At 40.1% G+C, this 19,493-nt stretch overlaps 1 protein-coding gene across 1 annotated transcript in view; it reads left to right on the forward strand.

Annotated features, from left to right (window-relative positions):
• Window positions 1-18,228, forward strand: part of TYR (tyrosinase) — a 66,825-nt gene extending 48,597 nt beyond the window's left edge. Inside the window, exons 4-5 of the mRNA XM_010973375.3 lie at window positions 11,112-11,293; window positions 17,845-18,228. Of these exons, the coding sequence (XP_010971677.1) occupies window positions 11,112-11,293; window positions 17,845-18,071 (409 nt within the window). The 3' untranslated portion in view covers window positions 18,072-18,228. The remainder of the gene's footprint in view (window positions 1-11,111; window positions 11,294-17,844) is intronic.
• Window positions 18,229-19,493: the final 1,265 nt, after the last annotated feature.

Raw genomic sequence — 19,493 nt, forward strand, 5'->3', positions numbered from 1 at the left:
TGTTCATTGAAAAGAAGCATTTGAGCTCATACGGCAGCCCCGGTGTTCAAACAATTGTGACCTTTGTTGTTTGTTTCATTTACAGACATTACTTTTGATTTTTCTTACATTTTTAATATTGGCTGTAGATATTTAACCACCCCTAAGTATGGGCGCCCTTGCCTCTAATCTCACCAATAAAAAATCCTCTAATTTCTCCAACTAAAAAAAAAGTATGACACTTTCATATAAATCCTTCTGTGCACAAGATTTTTTTCAAGTCATACACCTTCTCAAATGGCAACAGTGACTCTCATTACACATGGAATAAATTCAAATGCCTTCTGCTGACACCCATAGATTTTGCTGTTTTGTTTCTGGCTGCTCACTTTCCTCACTGCTCCCTTTTTTATCCATTGGTACCAAATTAGCCTCTTCATTTTTCTCATTATATGTTCTGGAGAAGACATGGAAATCAGAAGATATGCAGGCCAGGTATGGGTACTGGTAAACTGACAAATGTCCTATTAGTGATCCAAGATGAAGAGTGAGGTCCTAGTGGTTTCTATTAACAGGGACTCTTCAAGGCTGCAAGGAAAATAAAAATTGATCAATGGAATTATAGCCTTGGGTAACTGTGAATGCAGATTATCTCTAGGTTGTGATGTAGGTTATTAGGTGAAGGAATAATTCTATAACTTCTCTGAATTCCCATCAAACCCAATACCAATTTCTTGCAAGGCTGAAAGTGTTAGAGTTGTGTCTGAGGGCCAGATGCCAAAGTGGCAGTGATCTCCTTTCACCTGGGGAAGGAGTTATCACCCCGAACAGAGGCGTTCTCCATCTATACAGGTAACAGAGATGTGACGGACTTTCCACTGTAACCGTCAGAATCAGGTGAATTCTGTCATGACTGGGGGAAAGCAGTAAGGCTGTTAACATCATATTGAAAGTTGATGCTTAGGACCCAGAGATACGGTATTAAAAGCATAATTTATAGAGGATGTTGGAAACCGCAGAGTCTGGTGCTCACAACAGGAATGTTGGGTCAGCGAAATGGTATTTGTGCTAATTACACCCACCTTGAACTTATTTGACTGTTATAACCATGAATGATGACTTTTACTCTAAAGTACCTAGAAGTGCCTTTCCACGTCAGATACAGGTCCTAGCGTCTTGGCTAAAGTAAAGATACAAAATATGTGTCTATAAATGATGTAAATGGCTCTCGTCCCTAAACATTGCTCATGGGAAGGACTCTGCTTTTTGCCACCTTCTGTCTCGCACTTTACCATGTATACTGCCTGTACTTGCCTGCATGGGCAGGTGTTCAGTGACTATTCACTGAATGGATGTAATAGAGCTTCCTTATTCCCAGGGGACAGATTCTAGACTCCCTCTGGGGCAGCTGTTTATCAAGTATTTATTGAGTACCAACTGTGTTCAGGCACTATGCTAGGTTTTATGAATGTAGCAGTGAACAGACTGAGCTTGAATTTCTAATACAACATGCCACAAGGTTTTCCACTCAAAAGCTCTTTTCCAACAGTCTTTGTCTTTTCCTGACTGTGCTGGAAATGTGCAAGTCATGCAGGTTTACTCTGTGTGTGTGTGTGCGCGCGCGCGTGTGTGTGTGTGTGTGTGTGTGAAACACACAATTGGAAGCACTTGTCATGCACAGCACTGAATGCAGCAGACCCGGGTATAGTCCTGCTGCTACATTCATGAACTAAAGGAGCTGAGGAAGGTTGTGTAAACTCCTGCTTTTTGTCTGCCTGCTCTTTGTGTTTTAATGTGAATACCATTCTGAGGCCGCGCTTTGCCGAGGCTGAGAGCAGGTACAGTGATTAGGCGGCCGGGTTCTGAGCCCTGCCACTTGCCATTTACTAGCTGTGTAAACTTGGGCAAATGTTAACCATTTTGTGCCTCAGTTTTCTCATCTGTAAAATAGGGATAACAACGGAACATCCCTTGTAGGATTATTTTAAGGATTAAGTGAGAAGTACTTTGAACAGCACCTGACATACCGTGTCTTATGAGCTGATTCTCACAACTGCTACCATTACCAATACCTCTTGTGCAGTATTACTGGAGAAATAACATACGTCAAAATCCCCAGCATAGTACCAGATACATAACTACCTAATAGATGGGAATTATTGCTGAATTGATTAGTTGTTTTTCATTATTTAATGAGCCTCAGAAGCATCACTCTAATGATGAATGATAGAAAGTGACGGAAAACTTTAAGCTAAAGGAAGAGAAATTTTATATGGAAGAGAGGCGGCATAGCGATCTTCAGAAAAGCAACAATCGCTGTGTATGTTTTACTGTTGGCCCACTGATCTCTGTGGTCTCCAGTAGATGGAAGTCATACATGTTGACTTATTAGCATTTAAGTTAATGCATATTATAATAGACATGATCCACTATAACCATATTTCTAAAATTCATATTCAATCATGGTCTCTCTTTATCTAATGTACTTAGATGGCAAATTAACTCTGAGGATCAAGTTCAAGCTACCTCCCCACCTCTACAAGCCTCCACCCTTGGTATGTAGATGGCCTTTCACAATCAGACCCTTCTCACCTTTCTGGTCTCCCTTCCGATTGGTCCTGCACTTAGCTTTACATTCCATTCGACCCACCAAACCACTTTCATTTTTCAGTTACATCAGTGCCCAGGCTGTCTGTGGATCTGTGCTTTGAATGCAATGCCTTTCTCATAATCTACTCATTTCAGTTTAAATGCCATCCCTGCTGTGAAGCTTTCCTTGACTCCAGCAGTCAGTACCTGCTTCTGCTGTAATCCTATAGGTTTTCTACACATGCCCGAGAGTACCATTTACATGGCTTTGAAACTTTATGCATTTCTTTATCACGACATGGAGTGAGATCTGTGAGGGTAAGAACCATTCTTAACCATGTTTGGAGCTTGACATATAGTGGGTTCAAGGCAGAATGTTTAATGAGTAAGTAAACGGGCAACTTAGTGAAGGGAGCAAGGTAAGCTTTATCATCATCACTGCACAGGTAAGAGCACGGAGAACTTGACGGTCAGTCGGTAACATCCACTGAGAGCCAAATGAATAGCCTGCCTCCCACTTACACTGAACGTTGTCTGGGAAGGCTGGCCCTTTAGGATGCCTTTTCACAGGCTAACTCTGGCTGGCTGTGGTCTGTGAGTGCAGCCTGGCTCATTTGATCCAAGTCAATTTCTTCCTAATGCAGTGGCTCACAATGCTGAGGGCACCTTACCATCACATGGGAAGAAGCACTGTGGCTGAGTTTTAGTCCCCTCTCAAAACAGTTCATAGTAGGGTGCCTTCCACTTAATGCTACCCATAAGTGTTTGTGGGAAAAGAAGAAAAACCTCTGAAGCTGCCTTTCTTTCTTAGACTTCTAATCTTTGGCTTTTTTTAGTTTTATTATCTTTGATACTTTGGTTCTTACACTAAGTTCTGGGTATAATTGTAAAACTCACATAAATCTGACACGAAATACCAGATTGTCTATTACATTCTAGTTGAGTGAGCGTTGATAACCCTTCAGCTGTTTGCCCCAAGGTTCTCTCCTGTAAAACAGGATCAATAAAAGAGTTACCTCCTTGATTTGCTGAAGCTTGGAGAAATAAGTGAGATATACCAAGAGGCTGTGTTCCAGAAATGTCTTTACTACTAACTCATTCTCCTGGGTTAGATGATAAACTCAAGAGAGCACCAATTATCGTGTAACTGTTGAACACCTACTCTGTGCTAGGCACGGAGAAGAGGAAAATAAAAAAGATGTGGTCCCTCAGCTAGTTGGCAGCACTGCTATCCTCCAGTGTATTTGTGCTGCTCTGGAAACGTCTCTGCCTCCGTTTGCATTTGTTCTTCCCACAGTGAAAGAAAACAGGGTGATGAGAGAAGGTTTCTGAAGTAAGTGGAATGTTTAATTGATATTCAAGCATCTATTCTTCTGTCCCTTTCCAGCCCTGTCGACACACCCTGCCTCCAGATGCGAAGCTTAGTCAGAGAGGAACAGAAGTAATGTAGGATGCACTCAGGGAGACGCAGGAAGGAGAAAACAGAATTCCAGTCTGGGATGGCTGGAGTGTCGGAGGAGGAAGCCCAGATCCATCAGCCAGCACACCTGGGTTCTCATCCACCGCAGGCCCCTTCCCAACTTTGTTCACGGTTTCCTTTTTTCCTGCTTTCTTTTTGATTATGATTCCATTTTCTCTTTCGTGTTTTAGTTCCTATCCTAATGCGCGTCCTCTCCTGACCTTGTTGCGTTGTGTTCATTTCTGTTCCCTGAGTGTAAACTGTGGGAGTCTTTGTGAGTCCTTAGTGCAGAGGAGCTCTGGGGGTAATTACTGTGTAATTAATGCAGGTGTCTATTGAGCCAGAGAGCTTACATTTCAAGATGAAGGGCAAGCAGGATCCCTTCCTTGGAGAACTGCCGTAGAGAGAGATATTCTGTCCATCAGACCTTGGCAGGAGCACATGCATTCTCACAATGGCAGAAGCATTGCCGTCACCCTGTGTGAGCAGGCAGAGGGCAGAGGCTTTTACTGTCATTAGCAACGGAGTGCCGGTCAAGGCCACCCAATTCCAATCTTTTTTAAAATTTTTATTTTGTGTTGAAGTGTTGTAGATTTACAATACTCGTTTCAGATGTACAGCAAAGTGATTCAGCTATATATATATATATATATATACATACACACACACATATTTTTTCAGATTCTTTTCCATTATATATTATTACAAGAAACTGAATCTAGTTCCCTATACCACCCCGAATGCATTCAGTCTCGTCCGATTCCAGTCTTGGTTGTGCTATTAACTAGCTGTGATGTTTAGATTTGCATTTTTTTTTCCCACTCTGTAAAATGAAGGGTTCGGAAGGAAAGAAAACAAAAACTACTATTGCTTTTCAGAGACTGGGTCAAGCACTTTATGCATACTGCCTCATTTTATCCTTAAGGGTTGTTACTCTATTTTTCACTCCTTATTTCATTTCTGTTCTCATAATGACGTTAAAGTAGAAAGCACCTTGGTGCCGCCTCCATTCTGCACATGAGGACGCTGAGGCTTAGGGGATTTCTCTGATTGTGTTTAAATGAAGACATTAATTGTCATTTAATAACTAAGATTTTTTTTTCAAAAGGTAACTATTTCAAAACTAGAAAGAAACAAAAAATCCAAAAGAGTAAAAAGATAGGAAACCACTGGCCTTGCTGTTACATAGCTACAGTTCAGTAAATTTTGAGCGACTAGACTTTTGACTGGATGGCTGCAGGCATCCCAAATAGTGGGTTCTCAGAGACAATGCGACTGTGTGTTCTGGCCTTTCAGAAAGATGATATCTGAGAAAAACGATCCCAGATTTTCTTATCTGCCTCACTACTCCCATAGCTTCACCTGCTATCCACAGGCTGAGGTCTTCTCAGTTTATATTTACAGAGTCCGTCTCACTCTGGCATCTAGACCCAGTTATCCAGATGTCCCACTGGCATCCCCATTGGAATGTCTCAAAAGCACCTCCAAGCACAGCACATCAAAAATCACGATGATAACATCCCTTCTTTGTGTTACACTTCTCCACTGATCTATGTCTTTGGGAATGAAAATGTGGCTTTTTCTGTGACGCCTCACCCCCGAGTTCTACTGCTTGATGGCCACACATCCTCTTTTTACCTGGGCATAGTTTTCTTGCTGATTTCTGCACCCCTGTTTTCTGCCCATCAATTCTTACCATCCCCCGGGCCCTTCTCCACAGTGCAATGTGTCATCTTTAAAAACTGTGATCTACTCATGGTGTCTCCCACCATCACAGATACAAACAGTGACCCACCTCTAGCTCTTAAGAAAAATCATAAGTATTTCTCACATGTCCTCAGATGCCCCTCAGGATTTGACCCCCATTTCCTCTCCAGCCTCATCTCAAACTATTCTCTCTACAGATACATCCGTCATTTTTTAGTTCCTTGAACTTACCGGCCTCCCATCAAAGGCCCTTGCAAATTCTATTCTCTTTTTCAGAAACACTCTTATACTTCCCTCAATACTCATTCCTCAGCACCATCAGAGACTTTCCCAAAGGCAACAGACTAAAACTGCAGATGCATTTCTGAAATGACCAATTAATATCTATCTTCACCACTAGGTATAAATACTACAAGGACAGAGAAATTCACCAAGAGCTGGCACAGACCCAGTGTATTATAGATGCTCATAGTATACATATTCAACTATTTGTGAAATAGTTGACTAAATGAAAAGGAATTCTATCATATTTGTGCAGTTTTTGTTGTAGCAGTGAACGCACTAAAACAAATCAGTCCCTAATATCCAACTACATTAAAACTTCCTTGTTAGTTGTTCTGTGTTTAAAAATAAACTTTGAGAATAATTTTCAATTTACACAAACAGCTCAGAGTTCTTGTATACCCCACATCCAGTTTCCCCTATTCTTCACAACTTAAGTTAGTATGGAACATTTGTCACAATTAGTGAAACAATGTTGATATATTATTATAAACAAAAGTCTGTACTTTTATTAAGATTACTTAGTTACTATGCAATATCTTTTTGTGTTTCAAGATCCCAGCCAGGATGCCCTATTACATTTAGTGACCATGTATCCTTAGGCTCCTCTTGGCTGTGGCAATTTTTCAAACTCTCCTCGTTTTTGAGGACCTTGACAGTTTGGAGGAGTACTGCTCAGATATTTCATAGAATACCCCTCTATTGGAATTTGTCTGATGTTTTTCTCACGTAATCAGGAGTTACATGTTTGGGGGAGGAAGGTGACAGAGGCAAAGCACCGTTCCCTCCACATCACGTCGAGGGCACGTGCCACCGACATGACTCAGCGCTGCTGATGTTAACCGTGATCACCAGGCAGATGTCATATTTGTCAGGTTTCTCCAGCTCCTAAATGTCTCTACCACTCTTCCATACTGTACTCTTTGGAAGAAAGTTACTGTGCACAGCCCACACAGAAGTGTGTGTTGCTGCTGTATGTATTCAGAATATCTACATAATTATTTGGAATTCTTCCACATGGTAGATTGATATATGCATGTCTGTATTTGTGTCAGTATGGACTCATCTATATTTTATAGCTTTGGCTATACTCAAATATTTACTCTGTGGCTCAAACTGATACTGTTCCTCAGAGACTGTCTGTCTTGCAGATCCTTTAGCTATAATCTGCTGTTATACTAAAGCCCGGTTGGTACCATAGTCAAGTATAAGGGAGGGAAACTGCTCTACAATAGTCTGATTAAATTTCAGCCTTCTAGTTGGCCAGTGTCTTGGGGCTGTGACCTTCACGAGTGCTTCTTCAATGGTATAACTTTTTGTTTTTTCCCCTTTCTGTCCTCTACTCCCCTTTCCAGTCGTCCCAATCTATTTCCTTGAAGCCCTGACCAATTGGTTTATATTTTATTTCCCCTTACGTGAGACAGGAAGGCTGCACGAGGCTGGATTGAGAGGAATTCCCTTCCCCTAACTGGGATAAGCCTCTGGCAGTTATTTCCCCTGGATTAAAGGGCTTTGGTGTGGAGAAGACTTTGGGCACATTTCACAGTGGTCACTCTCTCCCTCCCCACCCTCTGACAGAACCAAGAGAAGATCTTTCTCAGATCTTCATTGTGAAAATCTGGCAGAGTTCCTGGAGATAAAAACCCGCAAATGCACGGGAATCCCCGTAAGACTATGACTCCCAGGAATTTCTCACCATCACCAGTAGTCCAATCTCAACCTCCAGCCAGTCATCAAAGTGTTTAAGTTTATGCGTCCAGCTGCTTCTCAGTTGAGTTCCTCCAGACACACTTATCTCTGCAGTTTTAGGGGAAGCAGTTTGCCCTGTGACCTCTGTTTTCTCACAGGTCCAAGAAAAGTTGGTGAGTTTCCATTTCTCCAGCTTTGTCTTGTTGTAAGGATGGGAGTGACCAGACTTCCATGTTGCTTTTATGTATGAAACACATCTCTTCTTGCTTCCGTCTGCGCTCATCTTAACCTTTTCCTAAACCCTTTATTGTGCATCTCATTGTTCTCAGACTTCCAGAAAGCCATCTAGATGCAGTTAAAATGAATCTTTGGTAAGAGGATAATTTTCTTCCCAAAATGTCAGTGTGATTATCCAAGTTAAAGTTAGTATTCCGACGTAAGCCATTCTAGGCATGGTTTGATGAGATTAACTGAAGATGAGAACCACTGATGAAGAATTTAAGCAAGATTAATATCTTCATTTTAAAAGGTTGATAAGGTGGGTGAGCACATTAATGGTTTCATCCAGTATATCTTTTGGTGCTAAGAATTTATGTCCTTGTCCCACCTAGGTAAAAAAAAATTTTATTTCTTGGCAGAAACAAGATTATTTATAAATTGTACTGTAGCAGTAATTTTTCTCAATTGACAAAGGGCACAATTTTTGCCTCAAGCTTCCATCTAGTAGCTCATTGGATATTGGGCTCTTTCTAAATCAGTCAAAGTTTAACAGGGATCAGGGAGAGATTAATTATCAGAGGGCCTCCTTCTCTTTATAAAAATAGATTCACCACTTGAAAACTGGTAAACATTGTTTAAACCTGTTTAAATGTTGTTTAAACATTGCTTAGTACAAATAAAATGTCTTATAAAATACTGTGTATAACACAGAGTTTTTTGTTAAAATATATACGTAATGAAATATATACATATTTTAAAAAACTGTAACAAAAATAAGGAGCATGTGATTTTTTTCTTATCTCCTTTTTGCTTGTTTACATTTTCTGAATTATATATAATGAACAAGCAATACTTCATGAAAAGAAGATAACTGTAGAAGTTAAAATAAATAAGAATTTTTAAAAATATATTAAATATTAAATTTTTTTTAAATTTAAAAATTTTTTAAATAAAAAGACTAATTCATAAAATTACAGATCTTGAATAGAATTTGGGGTTTATTTGTTAAGCCAATTCCTAAAATCGTCATTTGAGGAAATGGAGGTACACACAGGGAAATCTTGATCTCCTTGAATCCTCTGTTATCCCATTTCTGCTTAAAGTATAGTAACTGTTTTTGAAGACCGAGCTCACATATACATGGCTTTGGTGTTTCTATTATAGCCTGTCTCACGTCTCCCAGTGATGAATTTCTTCCAGTATGACATGAATCGTTAGGAGAAGGAGCAAGAGGAAGAAATGTTACCGGGATGATGATAGCTTTTGCTCACCATGTGTCTACCGCACGTAGCCGTATACCTTACTTGATGTTATTTCAGTTAATCCTTACAATACCCTCAGGACATAAGGATCACTCCCATTTTGCAGATGGAAAAAAGGAAAATTAAACAGGTTAGGAGATTTTTCGTATTTCCCTTGTCACAACCCACAGAACTTGGGTTTTTATACAGGTTTACATTTCTCCAAAACTTGACAAATGGTAAGTACTCAGTAAATGTACTTAATAATTGAGCTATTTAGGGAGCATTTGGTATTCATGGACCAGATCTGCAGTGTTTATCCGCACCCTGCTGATCCCACAGTTAATTCACAGTGAAAAACAACTTTGACCGTAGTAGTATTTGAAGTCGAGATTCACTAAGCAAATAGAACTGTTTTTCATCATGGAAAATGTGCTCACCACTGCTGCCATGTGGCTTCCTTGTTCTCTTCTTTATTATACTTCAAAGTGTTTTTCAAAAGCATTATTCGTTTGTTTGAAAGGTTATCACTTTCTTTTTTAGACACCACCCTCTCAACGTGCACTGCCTTTTACCTCCAGCTTAACTTCTAGAGTGAAGCAACAACAGCTCATTTATTTAGCATTTTCATAACAAGTATCACCTTGGATAATCCCTTTGGAGATGGGCAGGGCAGATATCCTTACTTGCATTTTAAGGATGAGATGGCTAAGTCTTCAAGAGTTTCAGTGACTTGCGTAGAGCCATGATGACTCTTAACTCACAGGGCTCAGACTCAAGGGGAGTTCTCTGACTCCAGACCTGGGGTTCTTCCCTCTACGTCAGTTATATGTTCTGATCATTCAAAGCTATTCTCTTGGTCACACCTTTCATTTTCCACTACAAACTCTGCTCTGGCTTACTCTCACTTCCATTCTTACTGGAATTTTTGATCCCTTAGTTTTTTTAGGTTTTGTTCCAGTCAGAGTTTTTAATTGCATACAACAGAAACTAACTCTGGCTGATTTAAATGGGAAAAAAATTTTTGCTGAGAAGATATTGGGTAGGTCAGAAGATCATGGAAAAGCAGATTGAGAAACAAGTGGGAACAAGGGAGGAAGGCAGCAGCCAAGTCATCTTCCAAAACCATGCTACAGAACACAGCCCTGCACCCCCACCCCCTGCCCCGCTTCCCTGTTACAGTGGATACCTTTACTGGCACTTCTGGCCTGGCTGCCCTTAAAAACTGGATGTTCTTAGCACAATGTCATTGCCACTGCTAGGATGGTTTTACATTGTCCTTGCTTCTTTGTGTCACTGTCTCCTGTTTCCAGGTCTTGGATGGGTATGACTGATTGTCTGAGTATTGACCATACGGTCATACTCTAGTTTTTGAGGAAGTTGGGAAGCCACTTTTTTTTTTTTTTTTTTTTGCCTCCACCATGGAAGATGGGCTCTTTCTCCCACGAAGATTCATTAAGCATACACTTCACCAAACATAACAAGGAGGTTGAAATGACTGAAAGTCTCCTACCATAACAAAAAAATGGCCAAATTCCAGTACTGATTCCAACTTAGTTTTGTATGTTCTTTCTTTGGGCGAACTTCCTTTGAGATAAGAAACATATTTTATTTATGACTATGGCTTAATTGTCACTCAGCCAATAATTACACTTGCTCTGTGGCATTCTGAAGGGTCTTAAAATTGTCATGTCAGTTTCACTTATCTTCTAAGAAATTCCTTTTTCAAAGTTATCCTCTAATATTTCTCACAAATGAGTGAGCTTCATCAAGGCCTGACAGCATGAACTGGCGCTTTACAAAATATTTTTGAAGCATGAAAACTGTATTTGGCATCTGTCCAGGGCTTGAGATTTTAAGATATGCCTTGTTATTTTACTTCAAGAACTCTAAATATTTCTTTTACAAATGATGTTTCTGACTCTGAATAATCCTTTCCTCTGCAGTATTTTTGAACAGTGGCTTCGAAGGCACCATCCTCTTCAAGAAGTCTACCCTGAAGCCAATGCACCCATTGGGCACAACCGCGAATCCTACATGGTTCCTTTTATACCTCTCTACAGAAATGGTGATTTCTTTATTTCATCCAGAGATCTGGGCTATGACTATAGCTACCTACAAGATTCAGGTAAAGCTCTGTTTCTTTCCTGTGAATTTCTGACTCTAGTGTGATCAATTTCTTTCAAGAGAGCACAAAACCTTACGTTTTTACAATGTTATCCCCAAATTCTTTAAGTTAGGAAAGTGCACTACAATCCTTAACTCATCACTGGTTCATTACTACATGATCCAAGTTGCAAGAATCTTTTCACATTCATCCTGCTTAAGAGATGGCATTTCGTGTATGGCAACCGTGGGAAGAGCACTGGAATTAAAACCATAAAAACAAAATGGGTTTTACTCATGACTCTATAAATTGACTTCTGGGTGATCTTGGGAAATTTTACTTCAATTCCCTGAATCTCAGTTTCTAAACCTAAAATATTGAGAACAGGATACCTCAAAGAGATAGTGTGGCAATTAAATGGATGTTTTGTGTTAACAAGCCTGGTGCAGCGTGGCACGCGGTGAACACCTAGCAGGTTTGAATCATCTTTGGGAATTTCCTGCTAGGGTCACCAAAAAAGTTGGTCAACATTTTGATGTTAAACCCGATTGATAATAATAATGATAATAGCTGTTACAATGATAATTGCTATGACTCTGATTAAGGTGCTAACATAAAACTCTAGGACTGCAATTAGATCTGGGCTTTACATAATCCCCCTGAGTAGAATCTGCAGTACCTTCTCGATAAATGAGGAACAGATAGTAATGTCTCCTCCTACTGGAGAGCCGGCTACATACCATACGTGCATTTGTTTTTTATTCCATTCTCTCCTTTGATTATTCTTATTTATTTATATTGAAGTACAGTCATTTACAATGTGTCAATTTCTGGTGTGCAGCATAATGTCCCAGCCCTGCATATATACACATACCTGCATTATTAATCAACCATATATTAGGTAAGTATTGTGATCCCTAGGATGAGATGAGGACACTGATGCTGAAATAATTTATGCGGCTTCCCCAATGTCAAACACCAGTATGTGGAAAAGCCAGATTTCAACACTATGGGGTCCTCTCCATTGTAACACAAGATGGTCAGCAACTAAAAGCCAGTAAAACAACACACAGCTTGTGGATAAGAGGAATTCAGCAAACATTGATGCTTCATTATGTTCATTGATAATTCATGGGAACAGATTAGTAAAACAAAATGGACAAACGAATGGCATTTACCAACTTCCTACCTCTTGCGCTAGACTTTAGTGGCACATAAATGACTGACATAGTCCCAGACCTTGGAGGAGCTCAGAATTCAGTGTGGAAGTCAGACAGTTGTGCAGGAAAGCCTGAAACATCAGGCTGTGTTGAGTGCAGTAAAGGAATCTTAAACGGAATCCGACAGGAGCACAGAAGAGGTAGCAGTGATTTCTGAATATTTCAACCTAGAAAGACAAGACCAGGCCTTGAAGAACAAGCAGGCAGGTGGCAGGTAGAGAAGGACAGGGAAAATTCTAAACTAATAGAATAACAACAACAAAAACAAAAAAAAAAAAAAATAGGGGTATTTCCAGGATGCTAAATTCTCCTGTTTGGAGCAATGGACAACTGCACCGAGGAGATGAGTTGAGTCATTTCATAACAGCTGACACATAATGAATATTCTTAGGTGCCAGGAACTCTTCCAGGTGTGCTTTGGGCATTATTTCCTTTCCTCTTCATAACTACCCTGTGAAGTGGCCACTGTTATTTCATTTTCCTGATCATAGATGAGAAGAAAGTGGCTTAAAGAATATAAATAACTTGTCCCAGGCCATCTGGCTAGTACGTGGCAGAGCAGAATCTCATTTTAAGGCCAACAGGAGAACCTGTGTTCTATCAACCTTTCCTTGCCCTTTGGGAAAGCATTAGCTGGACAGATACGGGTTTGATTGACCTGTTTTGCTCGATCTGAAGATCACAGCCGGTGGAAGGAATGCTAAAGCGGCCTTGAAAACATAGAGATCACCGAGAACAGGGGGTGTGGCGGCGGGTGGGCGTGGGTAGGGCAGGGGCTTCCCATGAGTCAAAATGAGGAGTGGCCTCAAGTAACATTTCCCCTTCCCTCTAAACCCACCCACAGAACGTAAAGAAAGGGGCATATTGGTAATGATTTTTCAAAAATTCACCACTCGAGTTTTATGGCTTCCATTTCAAGAACATAATAGACTCTTTCATGGGCTCCTGTTTCTGATGGTGCTACTCTCTCTGGCTAAATTCTGACCCTATTTATCCATTTGCCACACTCTCAGATATGAAATCATTTTTAGACATCCGTAGTCATGTTTACTCACTTCCTTATATGAGTTACGTGGTACTCTTTCTATATAGTGAATCTTTCCCCTCCCTACCTTGGCTGTGAGCCCTACAAAATCGGAATTGATATCTTCCAAGCTTCTCCAGGCTAAGTACCAAATGGTATCTGGTACGGGGTGAAATCAATGAATTAACTTGAATGCAAGTGATATTTACCATGAAGGATGGTATCTCTTAACCAATCCATGTAGGTAAAGCTTACTGGAAAAAATGTCACCCCTTTTAATACCAAGGTCATTTTAGATATTTTTTAATGCATTTCAAGTCTTCTATCACACTAGGTATTTTCTAGTGATTTGATTGGTTTATTTATTCTTTCTTCATACATATATTTAATGTCTACCTTGTACAAATCATTCTCTTAGGTACTATGGGTTTGATGGTAAACAACATAGTCTTTATCTTCAGAGTTTATATCCTAATAAAAGAGAAAGACCTTACACGACTACTTACCTAATGACTCATCTTTACTTAGAGATGTGTCTATCTCTAGGGGTCGATGAAGTGACATTTCAGAGAGCATCAGCATGACGGGAAGAATTAATTAGTGGAAAAGCAGGTCTTGATTATGGATGTTGGCCCTATTGCTAGAATAACAGAGCCATTAATGGATTTTAAACAGATCAGAGTCAAGTTTGAGTTTTTATAAGGTTGCGGTTGTTGCGGCCTGTAGGAAGTTTTGTAGTGGCTGCAAAGTACCTTCAGGGAGACCAGTGGAAATGTTGTTGCAGACATCCTGGGGAGAGTCAAGGAAGTCTGAATCGCAATGGTGGTGGCAGGAGGCAAGGTGGAAAGGGCCACAGAATTTGATATCATCGTGTAGATACAATTTACAGAACTTGAGAAATGATTTATATATTAGGTGAGAAAGAAGGAGATATTAGAGATGCCTTGAAGCTTCTGGCCTGTGGAAATGATGAATGGTGATCGGATTCACTGAGATAGTAGCGACAGGAGCAGGGCCAGACGTGGAGGGAACGCCGAGGTGGTGTCTGTGACACAGTGAAATGGGCTGGTGTGGGACGCCAGGGTGGGCGTGTCTCTGAGGCAGTTGAACAGCCTTGACCTCAGAGGAGAGTCTGGCCTGCAGAGACATCGCAATGTGCGAGACATCAGCACATCGATTGTCATCTTTGCCCATCTTTACAATAGTAGTGATTTTTATTCTGTTTCATGGGTAAGTAGATTGAGAGCCGACAGACAAAGTGACAAATTCAAAGTCACAAAGCTCGTAAGTGGCAAATATTGAATCCCCAACGAATTCTCTCTCCATCACTGCACAGAAGAGAGGGTTCCCTTTATACCTCTCTGTCCTTCCACATAGGTTCCACCTCATTGTTCCTTCCCTAGTGTCCAAATGCGTCCTTTTTACTGAAAAGGCAACAAAAACCATTAGAGGGGAAAAGGGAGGGGAAGCCCAAAGAGTCACAATAGGGTCTTAAAGGTATTTGTTATGTAGTCTAGTTAAATTTTAAAAAATAAAATCGATTTGAAGTGTTGTATCTATTTAGAGTAGTTCTCATTCAGCTGTGGATCTACGCCGTTAATTTTAGAGACATTTTACTTTAAAAGAAGCAGCAGCAATTGCCTATTTTTTTCTAATTTATGAATTATTCTATAGCTTCTTCTGTTGTACCTTCAAGGAGTTTACTTGAAAAAAAGATAAATTTTTATTCATTGGTAAGATTGAAGCTTACTAAAAAATTCTTTAAAATTTCTTGACATTATTTGGTTCAAGCAGTTAATTGCTCATCATTTAGGCACTCGTGTTTATAATTACTTGTATCTTCCATAAAAGGCAGCTGATGTCTTTTCGCTTTAGTCAAACATTTCTCTTAGAATTAAATTTAGTGATGCTTTTAAAAATTGAGTAGCAAGTGATTTTGTTGTACGCAAAGCTATTTAAAAGGCGAGACCAAAAAGCTTTGGCAATGAAAGACTGAGTCCTTGATGCTGCTGGAAAATGGAATTCTGCTTTCTATATGGTACTGTTTTGTTAAGAGCTTCCTTCCTCTAGTATATCTCAAAAGATCTGGACATTTGATTTTAAAAATGAGGAGACATTTTCACAGTAACTGGAGTGTCTTATTCTGCACATGGGGTTTGATGGGAACTTCACGGATTTGTTCACCCGCCTATGTGTATACGCAGGTGCATTCCTGTTCCTTCTACCTGGGATGGCTTGCTGTCAGCATCCCACACTCAAGTTTTAGCTCATTCTTTTAGTCAGTGGGACAGTCTCCTGGGATGCCTTCCCCAGACAGATAGAGGAGGTCTTCCCCCCTTGATCCCATTGTATCTTTCACGTACTTTCATTAGAGCGGCTTTCCTCTTACCGTGACTTGTTTTCCTATCATTCTCCTCTTCCACTATTGCTCCCCTCAGGCCAGAGGCTTTGCTTACTCAGCCTTTCATACGCAGTGCCTGGACCACCTTCTGGCATGTGACGGGCCGCAGGGAACACTGCCGTATGGATGCATAAGTGAATGAATAGGAGGGCGAAAGGTAAACATGATACTCACTCTCAAGGGTTTGTGATCACGCCTGAAAAATAAGGCATACATAGAAATAATTACAACACAGAGACAATTGTGCTAAGTGTCACAAAGGAGTAAAGAAAGAGTCTGAGAATCCAGAAGAGAGAGCTGAGCTGAATCAGTGATCAAAGCAGGTTTGAGAGAGAAAATCTCTCACTGGAAGCTGGTTCAGTTGAAATATTGATGGGATTATTGTGGAATAACAAGAATCAGTAACAGTTATAAATTGCAAGGCATCATACCAGGGGTTATACATACATTGTAGGGTTTAAATATTACAGGCAACCTTTCTAAGTTACAGATTTCTAATTCATTAAATTAGGATAATGATTTTGAACCACCTCCTGCATTTGTTGGGTGGACAAATAGGCATGTGAATGTGCTTTGGAAATGACAGAGAACAAAACAAACAGAAACCTACATGGTTGTTCTGAAGAGGATGGGCAACAAGAAACACTGGAATTCTAAGTAGGTAAAGATGATAGAAAACTTACGATGTTAAGAAATAACTTAAAGGTACACTATTGAGGCTGAAAACCAAATAACTGAGAAAGAAAAGCCTAAATTTTAGGGTGAAGCCATTGAGAAATATGAAGAGTGTTTCAAAGGAGACAGTCCATTCGTGACAGTAAAAATTGAGACCACGTGAAACAAACTGAAGTGGATAAATTATAAGAGAAGCTGCATAACGGAAGGACAGACATAGACATAGTATTTAAAACTTGTGAAAGCACTTGAGCTGAGCCTTAAGCAATAAGAAAATCGTGTTTAATATGGAACCTCTATGTAATCTGCGTTTTGCCAGACAACTTAAGTGTACTATACATTGAAGTGACTAATAGCAATGTAAACTAGGCATTTGTAGTCTCATTTTCAAAATGATTTTTAAATGTGTTAAAAACAGTAACTTAAGTCACCGCCCCAATTTTCTGCAAGGTAAACCCAAGATGCACTTTCTTCTTTCCTTTGTATCACAAAATGGATATAGAGTATCTTAGAATGTCTTATAGATAGTGATGGGCACATTAAAATCAAGCAAATGGATGTAATAAATTATTAGCTCCAAGGGGAAAATAATTTAAGAAAGGAAATGTAATCATAGAATAATATTTGGTTCAATTATGAATAATATTTAAATACTAAAAGCATGAGGTGGGGAGGGTATAGCTCAGTGGTAGAGCATGTGTTTAGCATGCACGAGTCCTGGAGGTTCAGTCCCCAGTACCTCCATTAAAAAATAATATAAATCTTAGGTGTGGATTTGACCCCAAATATACTATTATACTGAAAAGATGGAAGAAAGAAAAGGGAAGTTGTAAGAGAGCTTCAATCATTGCTTATATATGAGGAGCTCCAGAGATAAACTTGATGAATAGAGAGAGAGTGATGTTTGCCTGTTATTTAGAAATTGGAGGCCAATACCAGAATAAATAGCCAACAGAGTTACAGTGGCTGACTTGGGGGCAGGCAGTGTACAATTTACAAATCGGATATTATCAATAAACTATAAAGCATCCCAATAAGGTGACATTGTTTTTCCTATTTCCCTGATGAAGAAACAGACGTGTTAGGAGTGTTAGCGGTAACTTTCTCAAGCTCTTGTAGCTCGTAAGTAGCAGAGCTGGCCAAGCGTCTGACTCCAAAGTGCGATGTTAATTAAGGATGATGATGATGATGATGATGATGATGACGACAACAGTGACAATAGTAGGAACACTGAGATATCTTTCTATTTCAGACCCGGACTTTTTTCAAGATTACATTAAGCCGTACTTAGAACAAGCAAGCCAGATCTGGCCGTGGCTCGTCGGGGCAGCCCTGGTGGGGTCTGTCCTCACGGCTGTGCTGGGCGGACTCACTCGCCGTTTATGTCGTCGAAAGAGAAAGCAGCTTCCTGAAGAAAAGGAGCCACTTCTCATGGAAAAGGAGGATTACCACAGCCTGCTGTACCAGAGCCATTTATAAAAGGACCAGGCAATGGAGTAGGGTCAAAAAGCCTGACCTCGCTTTAACGCAAGTGATGTTCAAGGCCCCAGGGGTGGTCCCAGCAGACATCCTTGGCCTTCCTCTGGGAAGACCATTCTCAGAATTTTAATCTAGTACAGAGTGTGCCCTTCCTCCAACTCAGGTAGAAGCCCCTATGCTCGCTTTGCTATATTTTGATCATTCCCTGAACAGTTTCCCTCAAGCCCATATTTCCAGGGAAAGGGTGCCATTTGGTAATGAGTAGCTGCTAGCTGTAGCTGAAAAAATCAGAATGATTCCAGCTCTTTCCTGCCGTAGCTCTGACTGTACATTTGAAGGTCACTGAAAACAGGGGCCCGTCCCTGCAGCAAGTTCCACTAAGTGCCTGTCTCAAGATGTGCTCGTTAAATATGTTGACGGTGGCGATAATAATCCTATTAAGAATTTTTTTTAATCTCCTAGAAAACCGTATCAGAGAATGTTTAAAATGCTACAAAACATTTGAAGTGTAGAGAACAACTGTGTGAATATCAGCCTGTCTGTAGTTCTAGTAAAATAACTTATTTCTGTTTTTCCTGGCTGTTAAGACCTTAAATTAATATGTCTAGATAATCTTGCTACTTGAATTTTTAGGTCTAGTTGGATTTCTAAAAATAGTTGAATTGATATTCCATTTGTATTATGGCAATGTAGAGCATTAAAAATTAGGACCAGGGGGTGGAAGTTATAGGGGATCCATTTTGGTGCAATGAAAGGAAAAACTGTCCAATACTCAGAGCTTTCCAACACTTGGACATCCATGGAAGATAATAAGTGGCTGCCACTGGAATTCTTCACATACAGGTTGGATGGCTAATTTGACTTGCATTCTATAAAGAGAATTTAAGTATTCAGTCTATAGTCATACCTATTTAAATTGTCTCGGGGCTTGTAACAACGCCCCACTCAGAAGCAACACCAAACGTGCTCTATAAAAAGTCTCTGTGAGCCTGCCACAGTATTTCAGTGTGTTTCGCCAGATTCCAAACTCCTCCCTCTCACCCAAACTCAACTGCTCTGTCCTGGTATCCCCAGTCTCTTTAGTTCCTTTATGTCTAGTTCGTATTTATCTGCTCAGTGTTTCCGAATACATACCTCAGTTTGACCACCTGACTTCTATTTCTACCCTCCTTTCTAAACAATGTCTTTTCACTCTCTCATAATGGCCATGCTTTTAAGACAGGTTTGTTCAACCCAAGCTCCCAGAAGCCTGCCTGGGTCTGGCAACTAAACCTCCACATCTCTGGGATGATATTTAAGAGGAAATCCACTGACCTGTATGGTACACTTCAACTAAAATATCCAGTAATTCCTATAAGGCCTGGAGTGTAGTGTTCAGATTGTTTATGAATGCAGCTAGAAATGATCCACGTGAAAAAGTTT

This window comes from Camelus bactrianus, chromosome 10, assembly GCF_048773025.1.
Source record: "Camelus bactrianus isolate YW-2024 breed Bactrian camel chromosome 10, ASM4877302v1, whole genome shotgun sequence".
NCBI lineage: Eukaryota > Metazoa > Chordata > Mammalia > Artiodactyla > Camelidae > Camelus > Camelus bactrianus.